General features: G+C 33.6%; 3 protein-coding genes across 3 annotated transcripts; all 3 read left to right on the plus strand.

Annotated features, from left to right (window-relative positions):
• Window positions 1-353: 353 nt before the first annotated feature.
• On the plus strand, window positions 354-8,154 carry LOC123916861 (glycine dehydrogenase (decarboxylating), mitochondrial). Its single transcript, XM_045968435.1, has 15 exons — window positions 354-1,887; window positions 2,541-2,786; window positions 2,873-2,950; window positions 3,440-3,540; window positions 3,626-3,821; window positions 4,154-4,279; window positions 4,731-4,916; window positions 5,123-5,236; window positions 5,724-5,876; window positions 6,071-6,259; window positions 6,347-6,424; window positions 6,510-6,635; window positions 6,755-6,853; window positions 7,196-7,313; window positions 7,917-8,154. Exons 1-15 carry the CDS (start codon window positions 595-597, stop codon window positions 8,009-8,011), a joined length of 3,198 nt encoding a protein of 1,065 aa, XP_045824391.1. The 5' UTR covers window positions 354-594; the 3' UTR covers window positions 8,012-8,154.
• A 1,715-nt stretch (window positions 8,155-9,869) lies between these two features.
• On the plus strand, window positions 9,870-10,909 carry LOC123916869 (uncharacterized protein DDB_G0283697-like). The gene has a single exon (XM_045968445.1). The coding sequence runs from the start codon at window positions 9,885-9,887 to the stop codon at window positions 10,650-10,652; it is 768 nt and encodes a 255-aa protein (XP_045824401.1). The 5' UTR covers window positions 9,870-9,884; the 3' UTR covers window positions 10,653-10,909.
• Window positions 10,910-12,851: 1,942 nt separating this feature from the next.
• LOC123916878 (protein CHUP1, chloroplastic-like) lies at window positions 12,852-17,299 on the plus strand. Its single transcript, XM_045968456.1, has 7 exons — window positions 12,852-13,798; window positions 14,432-15,307; window positions 15,440-15,571; window positions 15,783-15,964; window positions 16,054-16,165; window positions 16,393-16,536; window positions 16,821-17,299. The coding sequence occupies exons 1-7, from the start codon at window positions 13,064-13,066 to the stop codon at window positions 16,899-16,901; spliced, it is 2,262 nt and encodes a 753-aa protein (XP_045824412.1). The 5' UTR covers window positions 12,852-13,063; the 3' UTR covers window positions 16,902-17,299.
• Window positions 17,300-19,463: the final 2,164 nt, after the last annotated feature.

Below are 19,463 nucleotides of genomic sequence, written 5' to 3' on the forward strand. Positions count from 1 at the left end.
TCCATGTTAGGGAAAATCTAATCATTCCAAATTTCATTATTAAATCATTCTAAAAAATATAATTTCTATTATTAAATAAAATAAAATAATTATTAATCAGACTTTATTTATATTTCGGTAAACTCCATATTACTATGACTTATTTACCGTATAACTTTTTTTTTTATCAAGTAACATAATGTCTAGAATTATACCTTTTAAAATGAAACATTGAGACTATAAGAGTTCAAACACGACTTCTCTATATATTACGTGCAATGTTTCTGAGCTAATATATTCACATGTACATTTTGACTAAATCATTCATTAATTACCATAATAAATAGGAGTACAAAAATACTACCTCATATCAATTATATTTATTTTTAGTCAAAAATCAATTATATTTATTTAATATTTAATATTTATATGGTACGTTGATAGCCAATAAATTAAAGAACCGCATTATCATCGTTCACCACCACCCTTCACTCACACACACACACACTTCAATGGAATCATAAAAACAAAATCTTCATTTTCCTTAACCAAATCAAAAACAAAAAAACACCATTTTTACTCTGTTTTGTTCTGTGCAACACCATTCATTTATTCATGGAACGTGCAAGAAGACTCGCAAATCGTGCAACTCTGAAACGTCTTCTTTCAGAGGCGAAACAAAATCGTAACAATGAATCAACAACAATAACAACACCTGTTCCATTTTCACTCTCTGGTTCATCTTCTTCTTCAAGATATGTTTCCTCTGTTTCAAACTCTGTTTTCAGAAACAGAGGATCCAACAAACCAGACAACATTTTTGGAAGAAACAACAATGTTTCACGAGGTGTTGGTGGATTTAACGGTGTTGGGTCTTCAACACAATCTCGATCCATCACTGTTGAAGCTTTGAAACCAAGTGATACATTTCCAAGACGCCATAACTCAGCAACACCAGAAGAACAAACAAAAATGGCTGAATCAGTTGGTTTTGATAACCTTGATTCACTTGTTGATGCAACAGTTCCAAAATCGATTCGTTTGAAGGAAATGAAGTTCAATAATTTCGATGGAGGGTTAACAGAAGGTCAAATGATTGAACACATGAAAGATTTAGCTTCAAAGAACAAAGTTTTCAAATCTTTCATTGGTATGGGATATTATAACACACATGTTCCACCAGTGATTTTGAGGAACATCTTGGAAAATCCTGCTTGGTATACACAGTATACACCTTATCAAGCCGAGATATCGCAAGGTCGTCTCGAATCTTTGTTGAACTTTCAAACATTGATTACTGATCTCACTGGTTTGCCTATGTCAAATGCTTCATTGCTTGATGAAGGTACTGCTGCAGCTGAAGCAATGTCTATGTGTAATAATATTCAAAAGGGTAAGAAAAAAACTTTCATTATTGCTAGTAATTGTCATCCACAAACCATTGATATATGTAAGACAAGAGCTGATGGATTTGAACTCAAAGTTGTGGTGAAAGATCTTAAGGATATTGATTACAAATCTGGTGATGTTTGTGGTGTTCTTGTTCAGTATCCTGGTACTGAAGGTGAGGTTTTGGATTATGGTGAGTTTATTAAGAAGGCTCATGCTAATGAGGTTAAGGTTGTTATGGCAAGTGATTTGTTGGCATTGACTGTGTTGAAACCTCCTGGTGAGTTTGGAGCTGATATTGTTGTCGGTTCCGCTCAGAGATTCGGTGTTCCGATGGGTTATGGTGGTCCTCATGCTGCTTTCTTGGCTACTTCACAAGAGTATAAGAGGATGATGCCTGGAAGAATCATTGGTGTCAGTGTTGATTCTTCTGGTAAGTCAGCTTTGAGGATGGCTATGCAAACTAGGGAGCAGCATATCCGTAGGGATAAGGCTACCAGCAACATTTGCACTGCTCAGGTAACTTAGTGTGTTTAAGCTATTTATGTTTGAATACATTTACAGATGATTTTTATCAATTTATGTTTGGATAGTTTGTATCAAAATTTACTATTGTGTCTGTGTAAGTATAATACTGTTTATGGTTGCTACTTTTTATAAATCTTAGGCTTTAGGTAGTCTCTTTTAAATGATACTTTGAATATACCAACATGTGGCTGTTCTTAGTGCAAAGGACTAAGGGCCCGTTTGGATTGACTTATTTTTGATGCGAAACAGCTTATGCAATTAAATAACCTTTTATGCATTATTGTAAGCTTTTCAAGGTAGTTTATGAGAAAACAGGTTATAAAGATGCAATTTTTGTTAGTGAAAACTTATGAATTAACATAAAACTTTATATATGTGCATAAGTTATTTTCATAAGCTCAAAAATAAGTCAAATCCAAACGGACCCTAAGACACCTTAAACAAGTGGTCAGAGGTTCGATCCCCGACTCTTGTTTGGAGAAAACCTGGTTGGGTAACATGGTTATAAGGAAAATGATACTTTGAATTTCCTGTTAATGATGGATTCACCTTTGTATTGATGTGTTCCTGAAGCTATGTTTGATTTTTGTGCATAAGTGTGAGTTGGTTGGGGATTTTATTTGATTCTGATATATTTTGTTTAGGCACTGCTCGCAAACATGGCTGCCATGTATGCTGTATATCATGGACCTGAAGGCCTTAAAGCCATTGCACAAAGGGTTCATGGTCTTGCTGGGGTGTTTGCTCTTGGATTAAAGAAACTTGGAACTGTAGAAGTTCAGGATCATGCCTTCTTTGACACTGTCAAGATTAAGACTTCAAATGCCAAAGCAATTGCAGACGCTGCTGTCAAAAGTGAAATCAATTTGCGAGTTGTAGATGGAAACACCGTAAGTGTTGCTTTTTTTGTTTTATCAGATCAGCTTGACTCTATTTACATGTCTTTGGATTATGACGGAGCTTGTTTTCTTTTCAGATCACTGTTGCTTTTGATGAAACAACCACATTAGAGGATGTTGATAAGCTTTTCAAAGTTTTTGCTGGTGGCAAGCCTGTAAGTTTTAATCATATATTGGTTTTGTTTGGTAAAAAGTAGCGGATAATGGATAAGTTGGCTGGTAACGGATGAGCTAATAGCGAATAGGCTAGTTGATTGAATTTGAAGTATCTGGTAAAATTAGCGGCTAAACTAACGGATAAATATAAAATAACATAAAAAGTATTTCCAAATAATATTTACATTTTTCAATAAGTTAATGAGGGTAAAATGAGAAAAAAGTGATCCCCTATGAGCTATAACTTATAAGCTCCAACACTACATGAAGTAACATCTCAAATAACGCTATAAGCTAGTGAAAAAAAAAAAACACTTTTAAGTTCCTAAGAGAAGACTGTTACCAAATAATTTTATTTTGATCATACAAACTTATACGCTATAGCCTATAAGCTAGCGGTTTATACTTGCCAAACATAGCCGTATTATATCCTTGGTCACAATTATCAATTGTATCATTACTCAATCTAAAATTTTATTTGCACACAGGTCTCATTCACAGCTGCATCTCTTGCACCAGAGTTTCAGAATGCAATTCCTGCTGAATTAGTTAGGGAGAGTCCTTATCTGACACACCCTATCTTTAACACGTATATCCCTTATCACAAAAATTTCAATTTACATGGTTGAATTTTGTAAACATACTTACAATTTTATTTTATTTTTCCTATACAGGTACCAAACTGAGCATGAGTTGCTCAGATACATTCATAGGCTACAATCAAAAGATCTCTCACTTGTCCACAGTATGATCCCACTTGGATCTTGTACAATGAAGCTGAATGCAACAACCGAAATGATGCCTGTGACATGGCCTAGCTTTGCTGATCTTCACCCTTTTGCACCAACTGAACAGGCTCAAGGTTATCAGGTACTCCCTCTGTCTCATTATCTGTCTTTTAAGGTAATGTGCACATCGTAAGAAATTTACATATACTAATTTCCAACGCAAAGTAATGTGTTCGGAGTATAAAATTTGTGTGCTGTCATTTATGATCAAGCATCCAATACTTGCAACTGTTTTAATAAATAAGAGTAATATTAGAAAAAGTAATAAATGCTTTATCGAAATTCTGAAGTAGTAGGATTGCTAAATAATCTTACAAAAATATTGATAAAAGATATTTTTATATATGTTGTAAAGCCTGAAAATATTGGATATTTTTGTGTTTTCTGTATCTAAACAAGCAAATTTGGTTCCAGGAAATGTTCAACAATTTGGGTGACCTGTTGTGTACCATCACTGGATTTGACTCCTTCTCTTTGCAACCAAATGCTGGTGCTTCTGGAGAATATGCTGGACTCATGGTTATTCGTGCATATCATTTGGTATGGTAACTTGTGGACAGTTATGAATAACTTTGTTTAACATTTATAGTTATCAATCTTCTATTGTTCTTTTGATTGGATTTAATTCATACCGTCAAGTGTAAAGATTTTTACACAGGCAAATCAATGAATCGTGATTGTCAGACTGTGACGAACACTTGACTCTTATCACAATTACTTTAAAAACTCATGCAATTTTTTTTATACAGTTTATCAAAATAAAACTCCTGATTTACTTGTAGGATATTACATATTTTCAATTGTTTTAATTATAATTTAACATTGTATTGTCTTTTCATCTAATAATAGGTAGCTTCGATTGTGTTGTTTTCGCTTGTTACATACATATCTAGATGTGATGCAATAATTTTACTTTCCTACATTACTGCCTTGGATTATTTTTATAAATTATTGTGATACTTCTGACGTCTGTTGGCCATGGAAATTGTAGTCAAGAGGTGACCACCATCGCAATGTTTGCATTATCCCAGTATCAGCACATGGTACAAATCCTGCTAGTGCTGCTATGTGTGGAATGAAAATTGTCACCATAGGAACTGATGCCAAGGGAAACATCAACATTGAAGAGTTGAAGAAGGCTGCTGAAAAACATAAGGACAACTTATCTGCATTTATGGTACAACTACCTTGTTGAATCCTGCTACCACTGATACATCATATTGAAATCGTGTTCGACATGTGTCAGTGTCCAACACTGACACGATACTGATATACATAGTTGCATTCATTCACTTTCATTTTCTTAAATTGTTACCACTAAATTAAGAGTGTTCTAAAACTTGGGCGTTTTTAGTATTTATTTGGTTTTGATTTAAATTGTAGGTTACATATCCTTCAACTCATGGTGTCTATGAAGAAGGTATTGATGATATTTGCAAGCTCATCCATGATAATGGAGGCCAAGTATACATGGATGGTGCCAACATGAATGCACAGGTTTGTTTTTCTAGAAAGGGGTAGGTATCAGTTCAGGAATGGGCTCTGGTAATCCGGATTTTGGTGGAGAAGTAAAGGGTCTGTATGTTACAACTTTTTTTAAAAACTGCTTCAAATGATAAGATTTTTTAGTAGCTTGCATTACAGTAGAACAATATTAAACATCTGCTTTTCTGAAATTCATCTAAAAAGTAATCTCTAAATTTTTTAATATCAAAATCAGTTTTTTATAATCTGTAGTAAATGGACCTAAGTTTAATGTTATTCTAATCAAAGATAGAACTCAAGTACTTCCGACCGTTTCAACTTTAACTACTAAAGTTCATTAACCACTTGGTTTATTGTCTTTCCAAAATTTGACAATACAAAACTTATGCTTTTGCTGCTAGTTGCTACATTGATGCCACAATTTAACAATTGTGTCTGATGTTCAGTAGATGTTTATTCAGTTATGATCCTATATTAAACACTTGGTTCATGTTTACAGGTTGGACTTACAAGCCCAGGTTGGATTGGAGCAGATGTTTGCCATCTCAATCTTCATAAGACATTTTGCATCCCTCATGGAGGAGGAGGCCCTGGCATGGGTCCTATTGGTGTAAAGAAACACTTGGCACCATTTTTACCCTCACACCCTGTGGTAAGTACTTTTTTTCTAGTTATGGATGACAATATGTATAGTATTAATGTCATGACCTGTGCGATGCGTGAGATTCACGGGTTATCAAGCATTCAAGCCACACTCGGCGCATAAAATTTCCAAAAAATCTTTCCAAAAGAAAGTGAAGAAAGAACATGGATTAATTTTTCATATTATTTGTTACTATAATGAAGGTGCCAACTGGTGGAATTCCTGCCCCTGAAAATGCTCAACCACTTGGTAGTATCTCAGCTGCGCCTTGGGGATCAGCACTCATATTACCAATCTCATACACATACATTGCCATGATGGGTTCTAAAGGTCTCACTGATGCGTCAAAGATAGCCATTTTGAATGCTAACTACATGGCGAAACGATTGGAGGTTTGAGCTTTGTCTTATATTTTCTTTTCTTGTTAGTGTCATATATGATGAACATTAGTTTCTTACTTATACTTTGAACTTCTGTAGAGTTATTATCCGGTTCTTTTCCGTGGAGTCAATGGAACAGTTGCTCATGAATTCATTATTGACTTGAGAGGCTTTAAGGTTAGACCATTTGCTGATTGGAGTATTTGATGATTGAAGTTGTTTTTTCAAGCTGTGATTAATTTGTAAGGTATTTCCATTGTAGAATACTGCTGGCATAGAGCCTGAAGATGTTGCGAAACGTCTCATGGACTATGGATTTCATGGACCAACAATGTCATGGCCTGTTCCTGGTACACTCATGATTGAGCCTACTGAAAGTGAAAGCAAGGTATGTATGTATATATGGACCTTCCTAGGAAGGAAATATTTTTTATCCTTGATTGTGTTACTTTTGCTTTTCAATTTTTCGTGTAATTTCTTATCTGATTCAACTAAACATTGTTGCAGGCTGAGTTAGACAGGTTTTGTGATGCTCTTATTTCCATTAGAAAAGAAATTGCTGAGATTGAGAAAGGAAATGCTGACCTTCACAACAATGTACTTAAGGTAAAAGATTTTTTTTGTTTTGTTTTAGTCTGATATACTGCAATATTATTGAATAGAGGCTATAGCACGCTATAGCCTAGCGGAATTTGAACAAATCGCTATTGTCAGCTAGCAGCTATAGTAGCAGAATTTGAACAAACCACTATTTTCCGTGATTGACTACACTTCTATATATAGAACTTTTCTTCACTTAAATGATATTAATAAGAAGGAAACTACTTTTTTGTTTGTTTGATTATTTAATAGTATATACAATATAGTATTGACAGTTTGCTGCATTTTTTATTAACAAAATCAACTTATTTCATGCACTTCTGAATAATTATCTAAAATTTTCTGCAGGGAGCCCCTCATCCACCATCACTTCTCATGGCTGATGCATGGACAAAACCATACACCAGGGAGTATGCAGCCTTCCCTGCTCCATGGCTCCGTGGTGCAAAGTTTTGGCCTACCACAGGTAATCATGTTTATATAATTATATGTTTCCTTTGACGTTCTTCTTATAGTTAACCTACCCATCATCCCTTGATGGATGTGTGTTCGAGTAAAATAACTCGATTAAGTGCTTTCCTGACAAATCTAGGGAGTTAAACTAACGCATATTCATAAGTTTTTTGTCAGAGTTTATTCAAATAAGCTAAAAAAATGTTTATAGGCTTGTTATAAGTTATTCTTAGAAAGTTAGAAGTGTACCCAAACACTAATATATAAGTGTGTGTATGTCATGACATCACAAGTCCAAATAATAAACTATTCCAAACTCCTCCCAAGTGTGTTTGGTTCCGCGGTGACTAAAATTGATCGAGTGTATTGATTCTGACTAAAAGTGAGTTGAAGGCAAAGTGATTTATGTTTCTAGCTTCAAATTAGATACAATTCTTGAGGCACAATCAATTATACTAGAGAGTAGCCAAACATGTCAAAATCAATTCTACACCTCTAGAGTCAATTTTGACTACTCCAAAAGTGGAACTAATGCTTGTGCACTAATTTTTGGTCTGCATAATTTTGTTTGTTGGCTAATACATAGACTAATAATGTAATTTGTGTTGTATATCAGGACGTGTTGATAATGTGTATGGCGACCGCAACCTGATCTGCACCCTTCTCCCAGCATCACAGGCTGTTGAAGAACCAGCTGCTGCGACAGCATAGTGTTCCAATATTGTTACCTATTTTAATTTCCAGTTGTACATAAACTCTTTCTATTCTTCATCATACAGTCACTGCAGCTATTGACTTTTGCTTCCTTCTTCGATAATGATGATAATCCACTGCTCTTATTAAGTTTCATATCATGAAACTGTTTCATTCTACCGCTACTCATATCCCTCTCCTCAACCTTAAAAGGCTAAAAGCAAAAAAAAAAAAGGTATATATTATATTGCTGTTGCTATTTGGATTTTAGGAATGTATCTTATGCCTACATGTCACAGAAATGTGAAACATGAATTTCATTCATGTAAATAAAGAAGCATCTAAAACAATAAAAATCTTAGCAATAGTTCCTTTTCAGAAAGAATGTACTTACCAAATCTTTGATCATTATACTTCAATATTATTTTTAAATGATGATTCGATTTATGTATTTATCCCTCAACACGTAGCAACTTATAGATGTTTCACTAGAGTGTTCATGGGTTGGTTTGGGTCGGGTTTGACAAAATCCGAACACTTTGTATAATAAGTTCTTATTCCTTCATTCGCATGCCCTTGTGGATGTTTTAGTTTGGTGGATGCCACCGCCATTGGATTGGATGGTCGAGTTGAATGTGGCGGTCTTCTTTGTGATGCAAATAGGTAGTGGATTTGTGGTGTTTCAAAGCATCTCGGCTATACTTAGTGCATATATTGCAAAATTGTAGAGAGCCTTGAAGGGATTGTTGCTTACTAAAACTATAGGATATTTTGGAGGTTGAACTTCACTTAGATTCGTTTATTGTGGTTTAGGGATTGTAACAAAAATATATGTGGAGTGCAAATGGGTGGAGCTTGTTAAGAACAATTAAGGCTATGTTTGGTTAAAAGTAATGAATAACTGATAAGCTAACTTATAGCGGATGAAGTTATAGTGAATAGCTTATAAGCTAACTTTTCTTTTAGCTTATAGTAAAGAGCTTTGCTATTTAAAGCGAAAAGTATTATCATGAATTTAACACGGATTAGTATTGACAGTTGGATCTTGTGATTAACAGAAAACATGGGTGACTTGGAAGTAGAATGAAGGTTTGCTAGAGTAACCATTGCATATCGTGATAATTTCGTGAAATAGCTTTTCGCATAAAGTAGCATTTTCTAATAGCAAATAAGCTAGTTTATTGAATTATTAGTGCTTGGTAAAAACTGACAATTTTGTTTGTTTTTTGACGATACTGACAATTTCATGTTCAAATGTGTATAAAGGGATATTTTGAAAAATGATTTCAAAAAAAAAAAATTCACATTGGAAAAATGTATTCCAAAATAAGTTTAAAGGCAAAATTAAAAATCGAGGGGATCTGAAAAAAAAGATGCGGTGAAAAGAAAAATTATAATAATATTATTATACAATAATTATACAATAAAATTAAAAAAAATCCAAGGCCAATTGATATATCCTCTTGAAAGCCCATCATCATCGTTCACTATAAACACAAAAAAAAATCACAATTTCGACAAAAAAATCACACTTATTTTAAGCCATTAATTTTAATTTAAACCCTACACAACGAAAATTTGGTTCTTCATTCATCAAAACCCTTGTTGCTTAAGAAACACACAAGCTCGCCGGAAAACACCGCCAAACTTCGTCGTCGTACGGAGCAACTCACTCCACCTTCTAAAACTCCGACAAATTCCTCCAGGTTTTTCTTTTTCCCTTTCCTATAACGTGCAAGGACATTACCCAAATAATCGCGTTTCAGAAAAGCTCTACTCTCACTGCGATTCCACAATTGCAATTAACAACATAGTTAATTAATAATTTTTAACTGCTTATTGAATCTAGCTATATATATATATATATATATATATATATCTGCGTGTGAAGATGAAAACTGCTGCAATGCGTTGTGTATCATCAAAAGAGACAACACTTTCCAAAGCTACCAAATTTCTCTCCAGTTTTTTATCTGCTGACAATGGTGCTCCGGTACACATCGATCGGTGTCTCCACAAGGCTTATAAAGCTTTCAAAAAGCTCAACAAGATTCATAAGGAGCGTAAGAGTCGTCAAAGCCACGCAACAGATGATAGTGGAAGAGTGGTTGGGAGTGTTGATGTGAAATATGAGAATGAGGTTCCAAGGGAACAGTTGCAAGATGAGAATGTCGATGAAAAATTGATTCGGAATGGTAATGGTTCTGTTTCGGGTGGAAGTGAGAAGCATGATAAGAAAGATAGTAAGGATAAGCTTGAATTTGGAAACACGGAAGGTGATGGTAAATTACCGAAAAAGGAAGAAAGTGGAATTGAATCGGGTAAGGGGATTGAAGGAGGAACGGAGGAGGTAAAGAAACAAAAAAGGGAGAAGAAGAAGAAGGACAAGAATCAAGAAGGTGAGAATGCAATGGGACAAGAACAAAAGGAAGAGGTAGAGAAAAAACTAAGTGACGGTGTGAAGAGTGAAAATGGAGGGCTAGTTGATCATCGGGACATAGAAATTAGGTCGAAAGAGAAACATGAAGCCGGAAGTGAGAATAAATTAAAAGATGAAGAGGTAAAGACGGATCAAAAGAAGAAGAGGAAGAATAAAGATGTGGAAGATAGAACCGGGGAACGGTCTAAAAAGAAAACAAAGAGGAAACACGAGGGTTAAACTTAAATTAGGTCTTTATTAAATATATTTTTTTCAATATTGATTAGGAATTTTCACTTGCAAGGTTGCTTATTGTGGCATCACTTTTTATACTATCATAGAACATAAGAGGAATTGCGTATTGATTCCTCTTCTATATTATTTTTGCCATACTAGGGTTATGACTAAATTTATGTGATTACTAAATTCATAGTTAAATCTTTTTCAAAATTGATGTAGAATTTTTACTTGTAAGGTTGCTTACATTGCGGTGTAATTTTTTTACTGTTAGCATATAACATTAGAGCAATTTGCTTCTTGATAGAGGAATGAAAATGAGTTATTGAAGAAGAGAGTGAAAAGGAAACATGAGAGATGTGCTTAAATTTAAGTCTTCATTAAGTTCACTAGATAGTTGTTAAGTCTTTTTCGATTTTGATCAAGAATTTTCACTTGCAAGGTTGGGTACTTTGCGGCGTCACTTTTTGCAGCGTCACTTTTTGCTATACTCGATTTATGCTTAAATTTATGTGTTGTTAAATCTTTTCTCATAATTGATGGCAATTTTCCACTTGTAAGGTTGCTTGCATTGTAGCTTCGCTTTTTGTACTATCGTATAACATCAGAAGAAGTTGCTTCTTAACTTACCTATATTTTATTTTTGCATACTTCTTCTTTGTAGTCTAACATCTGTTACTGCAATGAAATGAAATGCAGTTTTTCTTTTGATTTCAACAATTAGTTATTGGTGATAATTAATATGAATTCATCATATATAGAGCAATACCATAGTGTGTGTGAGTTTACATATTTGCAAGGTAACGTATGTTTCATCGGAAAAAGAAAATACCCCAATGTAACTTCATACTTCTAGGACAAAGGCATTTTTGCTATGACCTAAGTCCTGGAATTAAAACAAGATATATGAAGCACACAGATCATGTATGCACTGACATCTTGTTCTGAAATTAAATTATACTTCAAAAATAATCAAGCCAGATTAATAATTTTAAGGTCGGGTTTAAACTAGGGATCCTATCAATGATAATAGTAGATTCAGATTCTACTATTATAAAAAACAATTCATATTAGTTAAAAATATTCATATTCTACTATTAATTCAAAACGAAAAATTGATAGTACTTTCAGCAAGATTAAGAGTGATCCGGATGAGAGAAAGTTTTATTGTTGGTGCAAAGGAGGTGCAAAACTTAAATCTCAGGGTGTGCAAAACTTTAAAATACCTAAAATTTAGTGCATATTTAAAAAAATTGAGGGCGTACAACTGCAACAACGTGGGTCTGCCCTTGGTTCATCTATAGTAGTAGAATTAAATTTGTGGTTCACACAATCATAATAATATGACACATAAATGATAACGGCGTAAGAACACAAGAAGTTAAATAGTAACAGTGTAAATAGAATGTAACATAAATGATTAATTTAAAAGAATAAAAATGTAGAAAACTATGGTAAAAAGAAACCTTAAAAGAACTTCGCGTAAAAAAAAAAAAAAAAAAAAAGAAACCTTAAAGAACTAATTCAAAATAATGGTCAAATTTAAATGGATCGCATGCGTAATTGTGCTAAAATTAAATATCCTCACTATTGAGGACCACATGCGAAAGAATTTGATTTGATCATTTGGATTAAGATTTTGCCTTGCTAATGTATTGTTGACTTCTACACTAACTCATATTCAGTCATAAAATATTAACGTATACAATTCGACTTTATTTTGTTGTTGGACTAGTCAATTTGAACGCTAAATAATTTACATTGAATCGAGTCATTGGAAGATGCATCAAATCTTGATCATATTTAATTTAGAAAAAAGATAAATGAACACATACCATAACAACCAAATCTTGACCATTTTGTGTGAGATTTCCATTCCAAAATCAAAAAAATCTTGACCATTCTTATAGTATAAGCAAAAAATTCAATTTTTATGTTCATTGAATTTTAGTGATGAGAGAATGCATGCCATATAATCAATTTTTGTACCAAAAATCAATTTAAAAAGCCTTACAAAATCAGAGTAACCTACAAAAAAAACAAAAAGCTTTTTCATTTAGGACTAAGGTCAACTTATTGCACGAGTATAGTGTGACAGTGTGAGCCCCACAAAAAGCCAAAAAAAAGGACCGTTGCATTTCCATTTCCATTTCCACTTCCCAGCTTCTCTATACCTCGAAATGCTCACTCACACCCTTCTTCAATGTCTCTCTCTTCTCTTCTCTTTCTAACATTTCAAATTTCAAATTTTCAAACTTTTCCTCTTACATCATCATCGTACACACAAAACCCTCAATCTTGTTCTGTTCCAAAAACATGTTTTTCAATTTCCTCATCTTCAATCCATAACTAGATTACTCTCATCCTTAAACAAACCAAACTATTCTCAAAACTGTTTCTGTTTTTCTCACAAAATGAGGGAAGAAAATAATAATAACAACAACAACCCATCAGAAAACAAGTCCAAAGTTTCAAAATTTTCCGATCAAAATCAACCACCAAAGCTTCAAACCACAAAAGGAACAAACCCCAATAACAATCATTCAAAGCCAAGGTTATGGGGTGCTCACATTGTAAAAGGGTTTTCAGCTGACAAAAAAACCAAACAACAATCAACTGTTCCGACAAAAAAACAGACAACAATAACAACAACAATCTCGGATGTTGCTAATCAGAAAAACCCTTTTGTTCCAGCTCAATCAAGAGCGAAAAGATCTCTAATGGGTGATTTGTCATGTTCTCAAGTTCATCCACATGCTTTTCCAACACATAGGAGACAATCATCAACTGATTTATTCACCGAGTTAGATCATATGAGAAGCTTGTTGCAAGAGTCTAAGGAGAGAGAGTCTAAGCTGAATGCTGAGTTGGCTAAGTGTAGGAAGAATCAGAGTGAGGTTGATGAGCTTGTGAAGAAAGTTGCTTTGTTAGAAGAAGAGAAAAGTAGTCTCTCTCAGCAATTGGCTGTATTGGAGAGACAGGAAGAAGTTGTGAAAGGGGAAAATAAGCATAGTTCTATGCAGAATCTTGAGCTTGAAGTTGTTGAGTTGAGAAGGTTGAATAAGGAGTTGCATATGCAGAAGAGGAACCTCACTTGCAGGCTCTCTTCTATGGAGTCTCAATTATCGTGTTCTCCCAATTCTTCAGAGGTAAATTTTGCAATTTCAATGATTCAAATTTATTGGATACAACTTATTTTAAGCTTTTAGTAAAAAAATAAAAAAAAAAAACTTATTTTAAGCTTATGAAGAAAAAATTTCAATTAAGATTCCAAATTTCCTTTTGTTACTGATTTAATTTGGTTTCATGTGTTTCTCTTCTTATAAATAGAAATAGAATTTGAGCTTCTTAGGGTCTGTTTGGATTGGTTTATTTGAGCTTATCTACTGATATAAATTTTGTGAGACTGTTTGGAAGAACTTATGAAAATAGCTTGTAGCGCATATATGAAAACGATTTACTATCTTTATTTTATCTTTTGCTGTAAAAATTGCTTATGTAAGCAATAAGCTTATACATAAGCGCTTATCATGATAAATGTTTGTGCTATAAGCTGCAAATAAGCTGTCTATCCAAACAGGCCCTTAAGCCCAGTTTGGATCAGCTTCTAGTTTGTGAAAGCTTCTCAGTTTATCTATTAGCATACAAGTAACTATTGAGAACTTAATCCAAATTGGCTATTAAGATTTAGGATATTAGCTTCTGCCTGCCTCACTTTTGTTTTTCTGAATATTGATTCACTTTTTTTGCCCTCCAATACTGTCCTTATATGATATGATCAGAGTGACATTGTTGCGAAATTTAAAGCCGAGGCGTCATTGCTCCGGCTCACGAACGAAGACCTGAGCAAACAAGTAGAAGGCTTACAAACAAGCAGATTAAATGAAGTGGAGGAACTAGCCTACTTGAGGTGGGTGAATTCATGTTTACGAACCGAGTTGAAGAATACATGCTCAACATTGGATTCTGATAAGCCATCTAGTCCTCAATCTGTTGTGAGTAGTAGCGGAGATTCTATTAGTTCTTTCTCTGACCAAAGCGGTAGCGCAAATAGCTTCAATTTAGTTAAGAAGGCAAAAAAGTGGGCAATAACTAGTGAGTCACAAGTAGAGTGCACAAATAGTAGTCTTATTGAGAAAAATTGGATTGAATCAATTTCTGGGAGAAACAACAGAAGACATTCAATTAGTGGTTCCAATAGCTCAGAGGAAGAGGTTATTGTATTGAATAAAAGAAGACAATCTAATTGTTTTGATTCTTTTGAATGTTTAAAAGAAATGGAAAAGGAATCAATGCCAATGCCATTATCTATTCAACAATCTGTTTTGGAAAAGAGGGCATTAAGGATTCCTAATCCTCCTCCAAGACCTTCTTCATGTTCTATTTCTAGCAAAACAAAACAAGAAAGCTCGGTTCAAGTTCAAGTTCAACCTCCTCCACCTCCGCCTCCACCACCACCTCCTATGAGTTTTGCATCAAAAAGTAATACAGCAATGGTAAAACGAGCGCCACAAGTGGTCGAATTGTACCACTCACTCATGAAGAGAGATTGTAGAAGAGATTCTTCAAATGGAGGACTCTCTGATGCTCCTGATGTTGCAGATGTTCGTAGTAGCATGATTGGAGAAATCGAGAACCGTTCGTCACATTTACTTGCTGTGAGTAATTTTACACCTCATGTATCCACCTTATTAAATTCCATCTTTTTTCCGGGCAAATTTTGTTTACAACATATTGGTGACTGGTCTGCTTGAAATCTAGAATGCTAATATCTATTTCTTGATATGCAGATAAAGGCAGATATTGAAACACAGGGAGAATTTGTAAATTCATTGATTAGAGAGGTGAACAATGCGGCATATGAGAACATAGACGACGTAGTTGCATTTGTGAAGTGGCTTGATGATGAACTTGGCTTCCTTGTAAGTTGCTTTGTGCTTACACATGAATCTGTGTCATGTAAAGATTTAATGTATTAATCTTTCTACTTAACCATCAGTCCATCACAACATTATATTATGCGGCTATTATTGTAGCGAGATCAAGAAGATTCATTTCTGTTATTGCTATTAAAAATGTATTACTGTTGTGTATATATTAGCCATGTGATATAATTATGAATGTGTTTCATAGGTGGATGAAAGAGCTGTTCTTAAACATTTTGATTGGCCAGAGAAAAAAGCCGACACATTAAGAGAAGCATCATTTGGATATCAAGATTTGAAAAAGTTGGAATCTGAAGTTTCCTCCTACAAGGACGACCCTCGGCTACCTTGTGATATTGCTCTAAAGAAAATGGTTGCATTATCAGAAAAGTAAGCAACTCAAATATCTCTGAAAGCACGTGTTTTGTGATTCTATAGTTTCATGTTGCAAGACACTTATGTTTGTGTTTTCACTATAGGATGGAACGTACAGTTTATACACTTCTCCGCACGAGGGATTCACTAATGCGAAATTGCAAGGAGTTTCAAATTCCTGTAGAATGGATGCTTGATAATGGAATCATTGGCAAGGTACATCATATAGTGTCATTGCATAGCATGTTACTTATTGATATATTAAGGATTAGGCTAACAAATAGATCTTCACAAACAATCATTTATCTGGCAAGATTTTTTGAAGGATCCTATGATAATGTTCTGGAAATTTGTAAAAGTGCGATGTTCTATCCGATATTTCTTATCTATATCATTTTGTATATCTTGTTATAACATTGGATTAAACTATTTTTCTTTTGTAGATAAAACTAGGGTCAGTTAAATTGGCCAAAAAGTATATGAAAAGGGTAGCCATGGAAGTTCAAACAAAGTCAGCATTTGATAAAGATCCTGCAATGGATTACATGGTTCTCCAAGGAGTGAGATTTGCTTTCAGAATCCATCAGGTATGTCCTATATGGATTACATGGTTCTCTAAAAAACGAATATTTTGACTGTCTAAAAAACAAAACTAAAACCGAACCGAATTGTGACGGATAATTCACGAATTGAATTGAACTGAACTGGTTCAGTTCAGTTCGTGAATTGTTGGTCAACAATTTGGATTTTTTCGGTACCATAACAGTCCTAGCCTCCGCAACTTCAAATTTAGGTATCGGTTGTTATTTATTTGTTAATTTTTATTTGGGGTGATAGGTACTAATTTTTATTTATTTGTTAATTAATGCAGTTTGCAGGAGGATTTGATGCAGAAACAATGCATGCATTTGAAGAACTTCGCAATCTTGCTTCTCTACTTAACAAAACATAAAGAGAATGATGAGTTCCAGCTTACCATCTCAGTAAGCCATAGTATAACCTTATTCATAGGTGCAATCATTCTGGATTATTTTGTCTATGATTGCATTACATTTTGGTAGTAAGAGATTGGCAAGATTTTGTTGTATACTGGTGCATTTTGGGCTAGAAAACGGTATCATTCAAATAGTAAGAAAAATCAAATTATATATATTACTGTAATATTGTTTTTTTACCGTTAGTATGTTAATTGTTAATTTGTTAGTATTTGTCGATAATGGGGAACGAGTATTCTGCTGTTACAGCAGGACGCGGTAATAGATAAGGACCGTCCAATCACAATTGTGTAGCCGAGAACATTTTCAGTAATGTTGTAAATGAATTATTCTGGTCCGGTTGATCTGATAATCAATGGTTGAGATGCAAAACAGTGTGAAACTGTATGATTCCCTACAGCAGGGAATCCAGATCCGTCGATAACGTATTGCAATGATGTAATGTATGTATCTATACGAAGCATGCAGCAGCAATCTTGTGAATCAAGCAAACTTGAAAATTGGGTGGTGCATTGCATTAAGTCTTTGGAAATGAAAAAGGTATACGCAATATGATTTAATTTGAGGGTCTATTTGAGGAAATCGTGAGTGGTGACGGCACTTGTTTCTGGCATAGTCAACAACTTATAAATTTCATGCATGAATTATGCCATAGGTAGTACCTTTGTTAATTGACGTGATAAACGGGTTACCTTTGATAGCTGACATAAGATGATAAGGGTGCGTTTGATTCGTAAAACAGCAAGAACTAGATAGAACAGTACAGGACAGAACAAGATAATACAGGACAGGACAAAACTGTACCGGAGAGATATAGGACGATAATATTTTTATATTCGAAAATAAAATGGGTATTTTCGTATTTTTTTATAGTTGTACCGTGGACAAAAAGTTGTCATGTGGTTCAGTGAGGGACAAAAAATCTTGTTTTTGTCCTGTCCCTTGCTGCCTAATTTGTCCAGTTCCATAACCTGTTTCAAATCAAACAGGGTACAACAAAAGTTGTCTAGTCCAGTCCCCTATTTTTTAGCAGATCAAACACACCCTAAGAGTAAGTTTGATCCATAATTTGGTGTTAACCCTTTGGTAATTCTGAGTTCCGCCGTCAAGTAAGTAAAATCTGACAAAAATATTGTTCTACACAGGAATCGACTCAGGTTCTTCCGAATGGTCGATCTTTTAGTGAAGCTCATTAGCCACTTGAGCGTGATGACTAGGTTTATATTGATAGAAATTACTGGTAGTAGTATAATTTTTTAATGGAAAATGGATAAATACCAGCCGTGGGATGAGAGACGCTGGTCAATGAATCCAACCATCAATATTGAAAGCAGCCCACTAAAACTAAAAAGGCAATAACGCGTATGACAAATTTACAGATTTTTGATTCATAATAGTAATGTTCAGATTTGATCAATGAGGAAAGTTTGGAGATTTTTTAGACTTCATTTTTTTTTTTTTACTAAATTTAACATTTAATGTAGTGTTTGATAAGAGGAGACATTAGATATTCTCATACAAGACAAGTATGGTCCGGTGAGTGGAGAAATAAAAGACTTGTATATTTTGATTGACAATTGACATGATAAAAAAGAGGTAACAACAACACTTTTATTTTATTTTTTACATAGAAAGAGACATATATTAAATTTATTTGGAATATTCTTATATGGAGTGGAGTAACTTTTGAAATTGTATTTTTTTTTATCAAAACTTTTGAAATTGTATTTTATACAACTACATTTCTGTCAATTTATTTAAATTAGGGTCATGATTTCATTTTTTTATCCCTTGAGCTTAGTTGACAGAAATATTTCGTTATATATTTATCAAAGAAACATTTTGTTATATATGTAGGGGATCAGACTTCGAACCTCGATCGTCCGCTTATCTACCTTAAAAGTAGAATTTCTAGCTATTATGCTACTAGATAAAAAAAAAAAAATTATAGAAAGGTTCATAAATTTTTATTACCCACAAAAAAAAAATAGAGTAGGTAACCTAGGGCATTTGTTGAATAACCCAAAAGAAAAAAAATTATAGTGAAAATATAACTTTTTAGTTTATGTTTAGTTGTAGAAATGTAAAATTAATTTTGACATATTTAATTACTCTAAAGTATAATTAGTCTTGTCAACAAATTGATTTTTATGCTCAAATTTTTTATTCAATTCCTTTTTACTTGAATGTATTTAAATATAAATTATTTTATTTTTAACGTACACTTAAATTTTTTACGAATTGACTACACAATATATTCAGTATCCACGAAAGTAGATATATCCTATATGAAAATAAAACAGGAAGTTAGATTCAAGTCATTTAACTTAATAAATTATATTTTCTTTATAAAATAAAAATTATATTTTCACAATACGATAAACCACAACTAAATTAAATTAAGTAAAAGAAACAATTCACAAGGATAAAAATAGTCACAGTAAAAAAAATCATCTTGAATAAAATAAAGTTATCAAAAGCATTTATTTTTATTTTATTAATATTAATGCTAATGTGTG

This window comes from Trifolium pratense, linkage group LG1, assembly GCF_020283565.1.
Source record: "Trifolium pratense cultivar HEN17-A07 linkage group LG1, ARS_RC_1.1, whole genome shotgun sequence".
Classification (NCBI taxonomy): Eukaryota; Viridiplantae; Streptophyta; class Magnoliopsida; order Fabales; family Fabaceae; genus Trifolium; species Trifolium pratense.

What these genes read in the sequence shown, in the direction of transcription:
- LOC123916861 (XM_045968435.1), top strand. Translation starts at nt 595, where the DNA reads ATGGAACGTGCAAGAAGACTCGCAAATCGTGCAACTCTGAAACGTCTT. An exon ending in TTTTTGCTGGTGGCAAGCCT is followed by an intron (nt 2,951 to 3,439) that starts GTAAGTTTTAAT and finishes ATTTGCACACAG; the next exon opens with GTCTCATTCACAGCTGCATC. An exon ending in ACAACTTATCTGCATTTATG is followed by an intron (nt 4,917 to 5,122) that starts GTACAACTACCT and finishes TTTAAATTGTAG; the next exon opens with GTTACATATCCTTCAACTCA.
- LOC123916869 (XM_045968445.1), top strand. Translation starts at nt 9,885, where the DNA reads ATGAAAACTGCTGCAATGCGTTGTGTATCATCAAAAGAGACAACACTT.
- LOC123916878 (XM_045968456.1), top strand. Translation starts at nt 13,064, where the DNA reads ATGAGGGAAGAAAATAATAATAACAACAACAACCCATCAGAAAACAAG. An exon ending in GTTCTCCCAATTCTTCAGAG is followed by an intron (nt 13,799 to 14,431) that starts GTAAATTTTGCA and finishes TGATATGATCAG; the next exon opens with AGTGACATTGTTGCGAAATT. An exon ending in TTGCTTTCAGAATCCATCAG is followed by an intron (nt 16,537 to 16,820) that starts GTATGTCCTATA and finishes TAATTAATGCAG; the next exon opens with TTTGCAGGAGGATTTGATGC.